Raw genomic sequence first — 14,695 nt, 5'->3', positions numbered from 1 at the left:
GCGAGTTTACTATAAAGATACACAGAGAATTAAGTCAGAACGAGAACATGTTTCATGGTGAGGTGTCATAAAAACTTGGAATGTCATTCAAGTTACAACTTGCTGGGGTAACTTAGACTTCCTGGTAAACTGGAAAATCATCATTCTTTGGGTTGCATTAGTAGCTTCGTGGGCCTCCTCACACAAAAATACAATAACAAGTTTTCTGAAAATAGTTCTAGCTCCAGAGATCTGATCATAATGTTTTCTAAATAAAAATGTCCACTGCTTTAAAAAAAAAAAATGTCCACTGCATCATACTGCTGTGTCCTGTCAATATGGTGAGTCAGCTAATCTGTGCTTTTACTGCTTACTACCTTCTCTGTTTCTCTGCTCTTCTCCCTACCCTGCTGTCATTTAATTCTTCCTAGATGTCTCTCTCAAAGTCTACAACTGAGGGGATCTGAAAGAATTAGCCAGTTATTATCAGCATGGAGCAGTCCTGTTAGTGACCATTTAATAGGACACTTGGACAACCTAGAGCAAGTTGCCTTTGGGTCATGTACCAATTTCTGATCCTATGGATTATGGCCAGGAAAACAAATTACTATTAATGGGCTTAGCAAATATACTGAGTACAGTACCCAGTATACTGAATGAATGATGGAAGGGGTAATTCAGAGTATAAAATATTCAGAGTTAATATCTTAGTTGGAAAAACTATGTAAAATTTTAAAACTGTGTTTTTAAAATTTAAGGGTACATGTAAAAGCAAAACTGATAAAACATTAAACTTTTTGTTCAGTTTTCGAGTATTTATCCTGAGCATCTAAGTCTACTATAAATCATGCCACCTGACTTTTTTTTTTTTTTAAGATTTTATTTATTTATTTGTCAGAGATCACAAGCAGGCAGAGAGGCAAGCAGAGAGAGAGGGGGAAGCAGGTTCCCCGCTAAGCAGAGAGCCCGATGCAGGACTTGATCCCAGGACCCTGAGATCATGACCTGAGCCGAAGGCAGCGGCTTAACCCTCTGAGCCACCCAGGCGTCCCATGCCACCTGGTTTTTATATTTTTGGGGGGACATTACTTCCATAACTGTTCATGGTTATACATAATGGTAGCAGTTTGACAGTTGCATGGAGTTTTTTCCAAGGGAATTATCATCTTATTAATAGTGTGTTTGGTAATACTTGGCCAAGGGACTCTAAAATCCTTGAATCCTCCTTCACCCAGCCACCCTCCTTCCTGTAGTCTCCAGCGGAGGGAAATAGACTGTTTACCAGGAGCCAGTTTGATGAATAATACTTTGTCAAATGTCAGTTCACTAGATTCACTAATTATTATTTTAACAGCTTTAACTAGAATTATTAACCAGAAATACTAACTAAAGTTGATTTTTTTAACCTAAGAAATTATCAGGTGAATCATAAAATAGCTAAAATGTTCCTATATGAAGAAAAAAATCCTCAAAAAATGCTAATTTTCCATCTAAAATTTTATTGATTTACATGTAATGGCAGTGTTTGAGCTATTTTTGAATTCTTCTGGGTGCTTTTGAATGTCATTTTTAAATTATTCAGTCTTTTTTTTTTCCCCCCCAATTAATTTCTGCACCTAGCATGGGGCTCAAATTCACAGTCCTGAGATCAAGAGGTCCATGCTGTTGTGATGGAGCTGTCCAGACACCCCTGCATTTTTCAGTCTTTAAAGCATTTTTAGGATTCATTTGCAGAACCTCAAGGGGCATATTAGCCTTTGTTTTATATTTTTGGCAGTTAAATATAAATATAGATTTGAAAACATCAAAAAGAAATCAGAATTAGCTGAAAAGTCTCATCATACTTGAAATTCTGAATTTGATTTCTAACAAGTAATTAAAATACATTGATTTTTATTTTTCCAGAAAGAATAAGCACAAAAGCATAAAACAACTTAAAACAACAGGGAAAAGGAAGGACCCCTGGCCGTGATTAGATCTTTAAATTTTATATATCATAACCATAAAAAAGAAGTTATGAAAAGATTAAAAAGTAACTTGGTAATTGGCCTTGATCAGACTAAAGTATGAATGCTGAGATAGTTGACAGAATAGAAAATTACATAAACATTTAGGATGCTGACTGGCTCAGTCAGTAGAGCACAACTGTTGTTCTTGGGGTTGTAGGTTCGAGCCCCAGGTTGGGTGTAGAGATTACTTAAAAATAAAATTTAAAAAGAAAAAATATATATTTAAATTAATGATGAAATAAATATTTTTTTAAGTAGATTTTGTGGTTAATAGTCACAAAAAAGCATTTTGTTAAAGTTGTCAATTGGTAAAATTCAGCAAATTCACTTTTGGGAAATGAGTCGTTTGATGGTTTTTATAGGAAACTGACCAGGCATCCCGAGGGGGATATATGTATAGAAGCCGGTGTAAGAACTAGGATACCAGGGCGCCTGGGTGGCTCAGTGGGTTAAAGCCTCTGCATTCAGCTCAGGTCATGATCCCGGGGTCCTGAGATCGAGCCCCGAATTGGGTTCTCTGCTCAGCAGGGAGCCTGCTTCCCTTCCTCTCTCTCCGCCTGCCTCTCTGCCTACTTGTGATCTCTGTCAAATAAAATAAAACCTTAAAAAAAAGAGAATGTAAAAGAACTAGGATACCACTTTTTTTTTGTTTTTGTTTTTAAGATTTTATTTATTTATTTGAGAGAGAGTGAGAGAGAGAGTATAAGTGGGAGGAAGAGCAGGGAGAAAAGCAGACTCCCTGCTGAGCAAGGAGCCCAATATGGGGCTTGATCCCAGAACCCTGAGATCATGACCTGAGCCGAAGTCAGGCATTTTAACCACCTGAGCCACTCAGGTACCCCTAGGATACCACTTCTTTTTAACTGGCCCTTCACTCCGAATCCACATGCAGAGCCTTCAGGTAGTGCTTTAACATGTGGTTTAAAATTCCAAGAGTCCTTTTCTATCTCCCAAATCTCAGGATTTTGTCAACTTTGAGTTGATAGCATAGTACAGGAAAGGAAAAATGAGAGCCCTAAACTCACCAGAAGAAGAAAAGCTTTATAGCTAGGATTTCTTATAAGTGACAGGGGGTGTAAACTTTCTTACCAATTTTGGAGGATGGATGATTGGAAAAGAAAACTCTAGATAGAGAGGGAGGAATATGAAGCTGTGATAGACAACAGAATTTAGGCCAGTTTACTGGCTTGGCTCCTTGGATGCTCACTTATCCCAGTCCCAGGTACCTTTCAGTCAAGGTCCTAGAATCTGACCATTCAGATTAGCCACTCCTCCTAGTGATGTGCAAGAGAGACCTTGAGCATCAGAGAGGAAACTCTAGGATGTTTTTTATTTTGTTCCATGGTACTTATCCATCCTTAGCCCCTACTATACTATGCACAGACCTGAGGAAAAGTCACGGGTAGACCATGAGAGCTGTGGAGACCATTCTATTTCTAAGCATTCCTTTAACTCTTTCTTGTTTCAACACAAAATTATTTTCTCTTTTCTTTACCTGAATGTTGTGATGTATTTGAAAACCACTAGAGGAGACACTGTGGGCCTCCTTCAGCTTCACGCACCCTTCCTTAATTGCACTTATATCCCTTTTATATTTCTTACTTTGTTACAGAGACAAGAAAGGTTTGCTGATAGGTCACTATTAGAAATGGAAAAAAGGGTAAGTATCCATTTTATTGAATAGTCATTTTACCCCTTTATTGTTTTACATAAGCAATAGTAGGGCTTTTTGTTTTCTTTTAGTTTTATTTTTGTGAATGGTAGTTTTTGTTAGTATAGATTAATACTAATTTAATTGGGAATGTTTTCTGGTTTATCTTCTTTATACAGTTCTATGAGATCTCTCTAGGTGTGAAATTACCTTACCTCTCTAAGTATTAAGACTTAATTTACCATGTTATTCTTTTAACAGATTAAAAAAATGATCTTTGCCTTGATTCTGAAAGTGTAGACATTGTGATAGTGAATCTGATGTTTTTGAAATGCCATTTATCTCTCTTTGTTTTTCTGTGGTGGTATACTTAAAACATTTTGATCATGCATACATTTAGTTTAATTCTTTGGAAAATTTAAATCCATTCTTCAAGTTTGTAAAGATTCTAAGGACATCAAATTCTCAAATTTCTTTTAAGGTTAATGATACTTTATTTAATTTTGAATTTAAATACTTAAATAGCATATTTTAAACAAAAAATTAATTACTAGAAAAGCCTTTTGCCCTTTTTTATGTCTTTCTGTAATTTTTTATTTGACAATGATATATTTACCTGTATTTCTCAATTTATTATAGTTACTACTCAGAGGTCTGGCAGTGGCCATAGGAAGAACTCTACCAGTTTAGTCTGAGCAGTTGATAATGTATAAATGATCAAAAGTTAAAGGGAAAAAAAAAAGTTAAAGAAAAAGAGTATCTGTTAGTCCAAGTGACTAGGGCTAGACCTACAGAGTTTCAGCTGGACAGGAAAGTACATCCTGGGTAGCTAGGACAAAGAATAAATAATCAGGAGCAGCTGATAAAACATCTTCCTCCATTCTGTTATAAAAATAGCCAATTTACCTTCTGAGCAAAAAAATAAAGAGAGAAATGATGTCTGTCCTTTTTTTTTTTTTTATTTGACTGAGAGAGATCACAAGTAGGCAGAAAGGCAGGCAGAGAGAGAGGGAGCAAGTAAGCTCCCTGCTGAGCAGAGAGCCCGATGCGGGGCTCGATCCCAGGACCCTGAGATCATGACCTGAGCTGAAGGCAGAGGCTTTAACCCACTGAGCCACCCAGGCACCCCTATCTGTCCTTTTTTATCTAGGCTTGTGCACACATGGTATACATGTTGATACTCCTATGGTCTCACCTGACCTTTGTCCGCCTGTCAAATGCAAATAAATTACAAAGTAGCTAGTTTACTTTCAACTTAACAGACATTAGTAATTATAGTATTAATAATAACTGCTAATCACATTTATTCAGCACCCTAATGTTCCAGGCAAGTACCGGGCTAAGCACTTCACCTGTATTTTCTCTTAACCATATTTTTTTATGTTAGTAAGTTTGTCAAAACAGAAGAAATTGCCTACAACTTTATAGCTGCTGATTTGGCAGTGAGACAGTTTGGTATAGTGTTCCTGTCTTGCTTTACCAGAATAGTTAAAATTTTGAAGGTGCCTAATAAAATAGAGGATGATGAGACAGAAGGAAATATACTATTTATAAGATTTCACCAAGTTATGAGAATCAAATATGATGGTGTATATCCTACTGTTTTGGGAAGTGCAGTGGTTTTTATGAATAGTCATGGCTGTATTATTAACTAGGAGAAAGTTCTTTTTTCATAGAAGATAACATTTTTCTCTATATAATAGTGTTTAAACCAGCTATTACTAGAATAACATGTACTTAAAAGACTTTGAGTAGGATTCCATCTACTTTTTACATTACGTAATCTAAAAACATTAACATTTACAGTAAATGTACTGCTTTACTAAATATCAACATTAATTATTAATCTGGGAAAGAATGTCTTGGAAATTCATAGTGATTAAACTAAATTTAAATGGTTTGTATCTGAAAGGTGACCGGCAAGAGTCAGTATCTTCTGGGCGGTATGACCTAACAACCAAAGTTTTGTAGCACATTAATTACCGCTGCTTGCTTTTTGCGTAACACCCTAGAATGCTTTTTATTTAGGGGAGAGTAAAACCATACACTGCAGTAATGTATGTTGCCTTTGCCTGTCACTCTTTGAAAGGAGGTACTTTACAATAAGTGCTGCAGGTGCTTCTTCATCAGATTCACTGCGTTAATGCTGCACACAGTATCGACCCAGATACAGAGCTATAAAGTCAATTGGATAAATAATGGCTAGGAAACATTGTAGGTGGAGGAGATGAACCTTCTCTTAGATCCTTTTGAAATTTTAAACTACACATATTTTTAGGCATGTTTGCTGCTTGCGTTTCTGCTTCTGTCACTGTAGAATAATTGCATCTATGTGTGTTTTTTTTTCTGTTCTATGTGATCTTGAATATTGAATTCAATATTCTTGAATATTGGTTTATTCCTAAGTTTTAATGTAAACTAAAAAATATATATATTTTGAATATGTTATGTAGCATCTTACTAGAAAGTCAAAGCTTGAAGAAAGAGATTATAGAAGTTAATAAAAATAATAATCTTCATATTTACTTCTCTCAAAATTTGGAAAGCTCTTTACACATCACTGGCATCACATCTTTTTCCACACTGCTCCTGATTTGATTTTTGACTCTATACAGTGCCACTCTTTCACAATTTAGAAGAAAATTAAGAATATAATAATTAACATGATTAATATTGGTACCTTAAATTGATCTAGGAACGAAGAGCTCTAGAAAGAAGAATATCTGAAATGGAAGAAGAGCTCAAAGTAAGTAAACTGTGCTCCTACTTACAAGAGATAGTGCTGTTTATCAACTCAGGTGTTACAGTAGGCTTATAGATACTATGTTTCCGTTAATTGTTCTCAGTACTGATTAACTGTTACTTGTGAATTATTGGTATCTTGTGCTTCTCTTCTTTCTAAATTCAGGTTTTAGGTGAGCTACGAGAACATTTATAATTCAGATCATTTTGCAATCTCTTTTGATGTTTAGGTATAGAAGAAGTTAGACAGTAATGACTGTAAGATTCAGGATTTATTATTAATTCTTCACATTTCACATACTCTGTTTCTTGGAGAGCAAATAGTGGAGGGGTTATCAATCAAAAATACTTTTCTTTGAAAATAAAGGACATTACAGTAGTGGATGAGCAGAGCTATGTTTTATTGAACTGTGAATTACCTGTGGAAGTAGCTGTTTGTTTTGAATGTTGGAAGGAACCCTCTTTTCAGGTGAAAAAATAACATAGTTAATTGATTGCCTTTTATTGTATTATCTTGCATAACATATCTTTTATGAATTAATAAACTGATACATAGGAAAATGTGACCATAGAATTAGAATTTAAAGATTTAATGATTGTATTACTGAATTTGGTTCCTTATTAAAACATTATCATTGAATGGTTTTGGAGACAAAGTTTTTGGAAATTTTTATGTATTTTGTTTGCTATGGAATTTTAGGACTACACTATTTACCTTTGCAAATCTCATGGAGTGAATATCCTTACAGTCAAGACTCTTAATTTTTTTCTTCTTATGTTCAGTATCTGTGATTCTTTGTGTTTTTATTGTATTCTTTTCCATTTTCTTATCTTTTTATTTTCTATTTCTTATGTTCTAATTCCTGCAGAACCTGCATCAAATAAAGCAAATTCAAACTCTGAGAGAGTTAAATGAGCGACTGCTGACTGAGAATAGGGCCTTGACAAGAGTGGTAGCCAAGCGCTCAGGGTTCTGTAGGCATCTGCAGTCTGTGAACCTATAATTTATAGTTTCATCATTTCTTCTTGGTAGAGCCAGGCAGGTGTTTTTGTATTAGTAAGCGTGTCTTAAGCTCACTTTTACAAATTAATGCCATTGTGTCTGAAGCTTATCATATAACTGTTAATTATGCATGGCTTCTCAGAATGTTAGAAAGTGTCACTAATGATATATTCCAACTGATAAACTACAATAAATTTAGGAAATGATTTAGGGATTTAAAGACTTGTCTGCACTTTTGCAAGGCTTGTGCACTTTTTTGGCTCTACAGATATTTTAGGGATTGAATATTTAAATATAATTTTAAAATTCTTTATTAGAAAGAAAATGGAACATAAGCAGTATAACATTTGACATATAATTAATACATTGAAGCTGAAGATTAAGCATGCTTTACCTATTTTTCAAAATAATACCATTTTCAGTGAGAACCACTTTAGTTAATATTCACTCAGTTCTTTATTACAGAGGTATCCTAATACATAAACTTACTGTATTTTATACCCATATATTGTGAACACAAGAATTGATTGGTTCCACATAAAGTTAAACTCTTCATAAAGATTTTGCTTAACGTAATTTTGCCAAGTAGAAGTTACATGCTTTTATCTAATTTTACAACCAAGTACATTTTGATAACTGAGGAGAGATATTGGAAAGATATTTTAAGTACCTTGCAAAGTGTGTTTTAATGCCCAAAATATAAGCTGTTCCACTTCCTAGGAAATCTGGCAGATCACATATGATTTAATTCATTCTTAGTGGAAAATCCAGTTTACTTGTAACATTTCTACCCCCTCCTTCAGTTTGACTATAAAATAGAAAATAGATGATGTGAAGATTTGAGGATGTGGAAATGTGTTTTTTTGTTCCAAATACTAGTGGTTTTTTCAGTGCTTAGATATTTTCACAAATACAGACTGACTACTTTGGCTTATACTCTCCTAATAATAGTAATAATTATTATAATTTAGTGAGCATCTATCTTGGATCACACATTGTACTACCTGCTTAAACTTGGTATTACAGGTGAATCCTTTAAGGAATTTCAATAATTTAGAACAAGTCTAACTTCCTCAGAACTTTGCTAAATAGGCTGGTTTCCTTGTGGAATAGTAGTAAGTACTATGGATTGAGATCTGATGTAAATAAAGTAAAAGGCCTTGGTTTAGGTGCTGACAGGAAGTCTTAGAGGAACTCCCTTTGAGAGCCCATCCTAACAAAAACAGGCTTCATTTTCTTGGCTGCTCTAATATGGTGTGCTTGTGAGTCATAATAGCAAGTGATTTAGTACATTCCAGTTGTTAACTTTGGGAGAATAAACTTTTAATTCCATCATTTATTAAACTAATTAGCTTCACAAATCAAGTTTTTTCTTTCATATATGTTCTAGCCACTAGAAATTTATATAACTGACAAAGCTTGTTCATGTGTCTTGTGGTGAAAACGTAAAATTTATTAAGAATAACATTGTATGTTCTTATTGAAGTAAAACTTTTCCTTTTATTTTTCTTCTCACAGATGTTACCAGACCTAAAAGCAGACAACCAGAGGCTAAAGGATGAAAATGGGGCCTTGATTAGAGTTATAAGCAAACTTTCCAAATAAAAAGCAGCAAATAATGGAATTGCACATATTAGCAACCCAGTGGACCATAACTGACAGTCACTGGAAGCCTGGGAAGAATCCTTGGAGACTGTCATTTTTGGATATCCTGCCAAATGCCCTCTTATCTAGGAATTTTGTTTAATTTTCTGTTTTTTTTTTTTTTTTTTTCCTTGTGTCAAGACCATTGTTTCATGTTAATGCAGCTGCTGAGAAGATTTTTTTTTAATGACTGAGAAAACTTGTTTACAGCTCCAGCATATAAGGAAAGTGTTCAAGGCCAGATATGCCTCAGATATTTAACCAGTAAGCCTTAGTTGTACATAAATACTTTTGTGTCAACAAAAACTTTCAGCTCTCACAGAAGACAGTTATTCAACATTTTTTGATGTGCCACAGTTTCCAGTTTTTCGATATTTAATTTTTTGCTTTACATCTAAGTTTGGGTTTGTATTTTTTTCCTTCTAACTCTTCATGTGGCAGACTCTTCTATGTTTTCACAGCTTTCTCATTTACAGAAAAGAACACTCATTCTTCGGATACCATTGTTATGTATTAGGATCATGCTGTTTTGTCTTCCACCTGAAACTGAACTGCTTGGTGGAACATTTGCTTTCACTGTTTGTGCAATATGCATTTATTTCTTATATGAATGCTTTAAAGTCAATTGAGATTAGATTCTTTTAAGTCCTGTTTTCTGCCTTCATTGGTCACTTCTTTGTTTCTGTTTTTTATTATTGTAGTATAAGATGTTAGATTCTGTAATCTTCACATTCATTTTAGCAGGTACTGAGTAATGCTGTATATATAAATAAGTGTATTGTTTTGATTTTTAGACCACCACATGGCATGCTTGAGAATTTCCTTATTTCAAATGTCTGTTAATGCAAAGTAGGCTACTCCATAATAGTGTTAAAACAAAATTTGCTAACAATGTGATATAAAGACTTTTAAAAGTAGCACATTATATGGAGCCCTATCTTTACAAAAGTTTTCTACTGTAAAGTGCTTTTACTTTTATTTCCAGTTTTCATTTGATAGTATTCAACCACAATTCAAGTTGCATAAGATAATTGCTTCACATTTCACATACCTATATTTATCTGAGTGCTGTCTAAAACTGTTGTGCTAGCCAAAGTAATGCTATGAAATCATTTGCAGACTTAACCCATGAGTTAATGTTAAATGCACTGTTTTTGCCATGTGAAGAGGCATTGACTTTGATACCACCATCATGTTCAGACCATTTTATACATTTCAGTGGCCTTTTTAAAAAAAAAAGAAAGAAAGAAAAAGAAGAAAAAAAAAAACAGAACCAAGTACATAGTGAAGATGGCTTTTATTTGGACAAATAGCTTTTATATTTTCATCAAACCATGCAAAAAACTATTACATCTTTCTGGCACATAACTGTCTCCTTAACCACTGAACAGTTCAGCCATTTGAATAAATTGTACATCATAAAGCTTATAGTAGCTAATTGTATTATGGATTGTATTGTATACTATATTAAATGTGAATTTGTACCCCTTCATTTTAAAAGGTCATTGTGTTCTACTGCCTATTTTAGATTACTTTGGGGCTGGGATAGGGTGTTTTGGTAAGCAGGATTTTAAGTCCTCTTTCTCTTGATTGGTTTTATGAAGATATAAGGTTATGCTCTTACTACCAAGCTCAGGATTCTTGATTTTTAAAGGTACAAGGATAGTTATGGGAATTTTATTTTTGGTTATATTTGAACTGTATGAATGGTGGGTCTGAATATAGAGAATTTCCATGGTCTTATGTGGACATAAAATATACAGATAATTGATCAGTTTGAGTGACTGCAACATGTTCTGGTTGCACAACAGTTAGGCATGCTAAGGATTATATTTGTGAAGTTTGGATGCCTGTGAAGAATGATTAAATACGTGTTTCTAATATTTTAGTGTTTTGTATTTAGGTTATTTATTCTTTGTATCTAAAACTGAACAGCTACTGTGCTATATTGATTTTATTGGTAGTATTGAGCAGACCTTGTTTCTGCATGAAACTAGTTGCAAAACCCACTATTTTGGAAATAAAAATGTATTTTGACATATACAAATAAAATGAATAAAACTATTTTAAATGTGTGACCTTTTACTGAAGACATTTAAATTTGTTCTGAGATATTTAAATTCTGCATGGGTATTTTTTCACTAATTGCTTTACTTGGATTCCAGTTTGGATAATTTCTGAAATTGTAATATTGTGATAATTTGCACAGCATTATACATGCACATCTGTAAATGCAGTCTTATTTGCCATATTTATGCAATCTGTGTACCAATTTGGACAAATGTTTATATATTTTACATAAAGCTGTCTGTATGCAGAATCTGAGAACTAGTTTTTTTATAATAAGTGGGTAAAAAATAATAACAGTAAGTCTGAAGATAGTAGATTTGTAGCGCAAGATTTCATTTACATAAACATTTTGTGGTTTCTAAATTAAACATGTGCTTTTTTTCTTAGCTGTATACATGGGCTTGGGAATACATATAAAGATAATATTCTATTGAGATGTAAACTATTAGTTCGTTCTTCAGCCTAGGTTTGTCCAAAGTTCAATCCCCCATCTACTGACACATCCATAACTATGTAACTATCATAGGCGGCACTTTCAGTTTGGGAACTTTGGTAGAGGATGTGTAGTAAGCCTATGTTTAACTAAATTCAGTTTCCAGTACTTTACCCTACAAGTGTTCACAGATGAAAGATACTGCTGCTATTTGTTCTCCATAAAAGAATTTCACATGCCAGTAATTCAAAGCCAAATGAAAAGCAGCTATCGAACTGTGTTGGAGAGCATTCATATAAAAAGTAGATACTCACCAATCCATTAGACTACTTTATTCTTTCGCTTAAAGGTTTATTATCACCTAGTCTTTCCTGGCTAATCTGAAACAGTCACAACACTCAGTGTCCACACTCACTGAGTCTGCTGTCGTAAGAAGCAAATAATCCAGAAGGCCAAATTCTCTCTAGCCTAGGACCATGTATTTCCCACAGGACATAATAGCCCTGTGGTTTGTCCTTCACTCTGCTTCATGCTAAGCAGAATACAGAGCAGACCCTATTAACAATTATTAACTATCCATTAGTGAAAACCTTTGGCTGTGAAGATGAAGGCTGACTAATAAGCAATCTTCACTGGTGTCCACGTTGTACACGGTATGTGGGCTCTGTGAGTATGCATGTACAACGGGTGTAATGTGCAGTCCAAAAAGGATTTGTTGGTAAAGAATAAAATTGTTTTTCCTATTTATCTCATAACTCTAACTAAATACATATCTTGACTTTGATTTTGGAAAGGTTCTCTGGGGTTAAGTGCTGTGTAAACAGCAGATTGCTCTTTCTCTGAGGTAAGTGACACAGAGTGTCGTATTTCTGTTCCTTGCCTTCAGAATGACCAGATGACAAAGTAATAAATTTAAAAACATAGGAGTCAGAAGTTTAAGATTCTATAATGTAACAATAATAATTCTCTAATTACTGTAATTTTATTACAAGTGTTTTAAAGTTTATTTTAAGTAAGCTTTTTTGAGCCAGCCTGTCACCACTTGTCATACTTGAATCTCAATAAATATACAGGTTACAAAAATTAACTAGATTTTCATTTTAAAAGGCTAATGAAAAAGAAGGGGGAAATGTTTAAGAATCATAAATATTAGTAGATTTTGTCCTGAATAATATACAGTTAATAGGGCCTGTACTTTGTGCTTTTCTGTCTGGGAGACTGGTAACAGAAAAAAAGAAATTACCTTCTCCCCTTCCTCACATTCTGTTTTTCTTACAGGTCTGATTTGATACAAATCCATTTCAGTTGGATATCTCATTTTATCTGTACAACAGGCTGCATAAATAAAGTCTGTGTCCATTTTATAGGTGAGAAACCTGAGATGTATAGATCATTAACTGATTTAACATTCCAAACCTAATACAAAGCAGAGCTCTTACCCAAACTTGATTGTAGTTGGCATTGTTTTTCCCATCTTTTTTAATTTTTTTTTAAAGATTTTATTTATTTATTTGTCAGAGGGAGAGTGAGAAAGTGAGCAGAGGCAGGCAGAGGCAGAGGGAGAAGCAGGCTCCCTGCTGAGCAAGGAGCCCGATGTGGGACTCGGTCCCAGGACGCTGGGATCATGACCTGAGCCGAAGGCAGCTGCTTAACCCACTGAGCCACCCAGGCGCCCCCCCCCCCGCCCCATCTTTTAATCCAGGACTTTTTCTGCTATTATCAGTTAGTTTAGTTTTATTTTTTATTTGCATGAAATTGCAGAAGTTACCTGCAAGCCTATTTCATATGTCTCGGCTTAAAATAAGGACAGCATTTCTTGATTTTTTTTTTTTTTTGCATTCTTTAATTCTACATCCTCATCCCCACACTCACTAAATTTCTCATCTCCTTAGAACCTGTTATTACTAAACCATTCTGCCCTATAATGGGATTTTTTTTAAATGAATGCTTAAGTTCAAGCAGCTAGTTGATGCCCTGATGCAAATTCTAACTGTATCTGGTAGACCATCAAGTTTTTAAAGATATCTTCACATACCCACATGCGAAAGAACTGCATTCTTAAAAAATAGACATATTTAGTTGGTGATTGGAGCTTAATTCCCAACTTTTTTATTCCCAAGTAAGATAGGCAATATATTTTTTTTTTTTTCGGGATCACAACACCTTTTATACACTATTTTTGGGGAGGCAGGGACTTAGCATACATCATAGTATCTTGTAACAAATTGCCGCATACCGCGGGAAAATCAAAAAAGAACTCTATAAAATGACTGGCGTGCTACAGAGTGGGAAAAGCCTGGGAACAGATTATTGGTTAGGTCAAAGGGCTGTCGTTCTTCAAACTGCTGAGTTGGCGCCGCCAGGGATTGACCGGGCTCTTCCTGGGGCGGGGCGCCAGATGGTTGTAAGATAGGCAATAATAATAGTGCTATGGTTTTAGCAGCATATTTTGCTCCCCAGTGAAAATCTGTGGGATGTCAGTATATAACATGAAAATTGTATTTACATTAACCCAGATATGACCTCACCCCAAAGGAAAGTACTCAAAATAAGCCTAAGACAGTAGCATGACAACAGCATGATTTTCTTACTTGTTACTTAGATTCTATGTTTTTAAACACTTGACAAGAAAAGAGTTTTGAATTCATTCAGATCTCCATGTAAACCGTAGTTTCACCACTTTATGTCTGTGTGGCACTGGTCAAATTAACCATCCGGGGTCAATTTCTTCAGGTTAATGATGTATCTGTATAAAGTGTGTTGAATACTTGTAGAGTTCAGTAGATATATGCTCAAAATTGCAATTATTATTACTTTAAAGAAATTACAATGACTTTCTGAAAGTACTAATATACTTGGGAATTGAATTTATTTTTGTTAAGATTGTTTGATAATGTCAGCATATTTCCAGAGAAGCTTGTAACATTTTTTAAAGATCTATCCATTTATTTTAGAGAGAGTGGGGGGAGGGGCAGAGAGAGGGAGAGATCCTCAAGCCAACTCCCTGCTGAGCCCAGAGCCCCACATGGGACTCAATTTCATGACCCTGAGATTATGGCCCAGAGAAACTTGTAGTAGTTAAAATTTTAATTGTTCTTCTTAGAATATATTAAAATAAAATTTTGGAACGATTTACCGAGTTACCATAAACAGCTGATTTTTTA

At 34.5% G+C, this 14,695-nt stretch overlaps 1 protein-coding gene across 5 annotated transcripts in view; it reads left to right on the top strand.

Moving 5' to 3' along the window:
• Positions 1–11,348, top strand: part of PPP1R12A (protein phosphatase 1 regulatory subunit 12A) — a 151,557-nt gene extending 140,209 nt beyond the window's left edge. For 4 of the 5 annotated variants that reach the window (XM_059186418.1, XM_059186416.1, XM_059186417.1 and 1 more), the window contains 3 exons: positions 3,601–3,648; positions 6,335–6,385; positions 8,903–11,348. In XM_059186418.1, the coding sequence (XP_059042401.1) occupies positions 3,601–3,648; positions 6,335–6,385; positions 8,903–8,989 (186 nt within the window). In that variant the 3' untranslated portion in view covers positions 8,990–11,348. Of the gene's footprint in view, positions 1–3,600; positions 3,649–5,551; positions 5,583–6,334; positions 6,386–8,902 lie in introns of all 5 variants that reach the window. The other variant, XM_059186415.1, reaches the window with a different exon arrangement.
• Positions 11,349–14,695: the final 3,347 nt, after the last annotated feature.

The sequence above is a fragment of the Mustela lutreola genome, chromosome 8 (assembly GCF_030435805.1).
Source record: "Mustela lutreola isolate mMusLut2 chromosome 8, mMusLut2.pri, whole genome shotgun sequence".
NCBI lineage: Eukaryota > Metazoa > Chordata > Mammalia > Carnivora > Mustelidae > Mustela > Mustela lutreola.
This window is presented reverse-complemented; position numbering and strand designations above follow the sequence as displayed.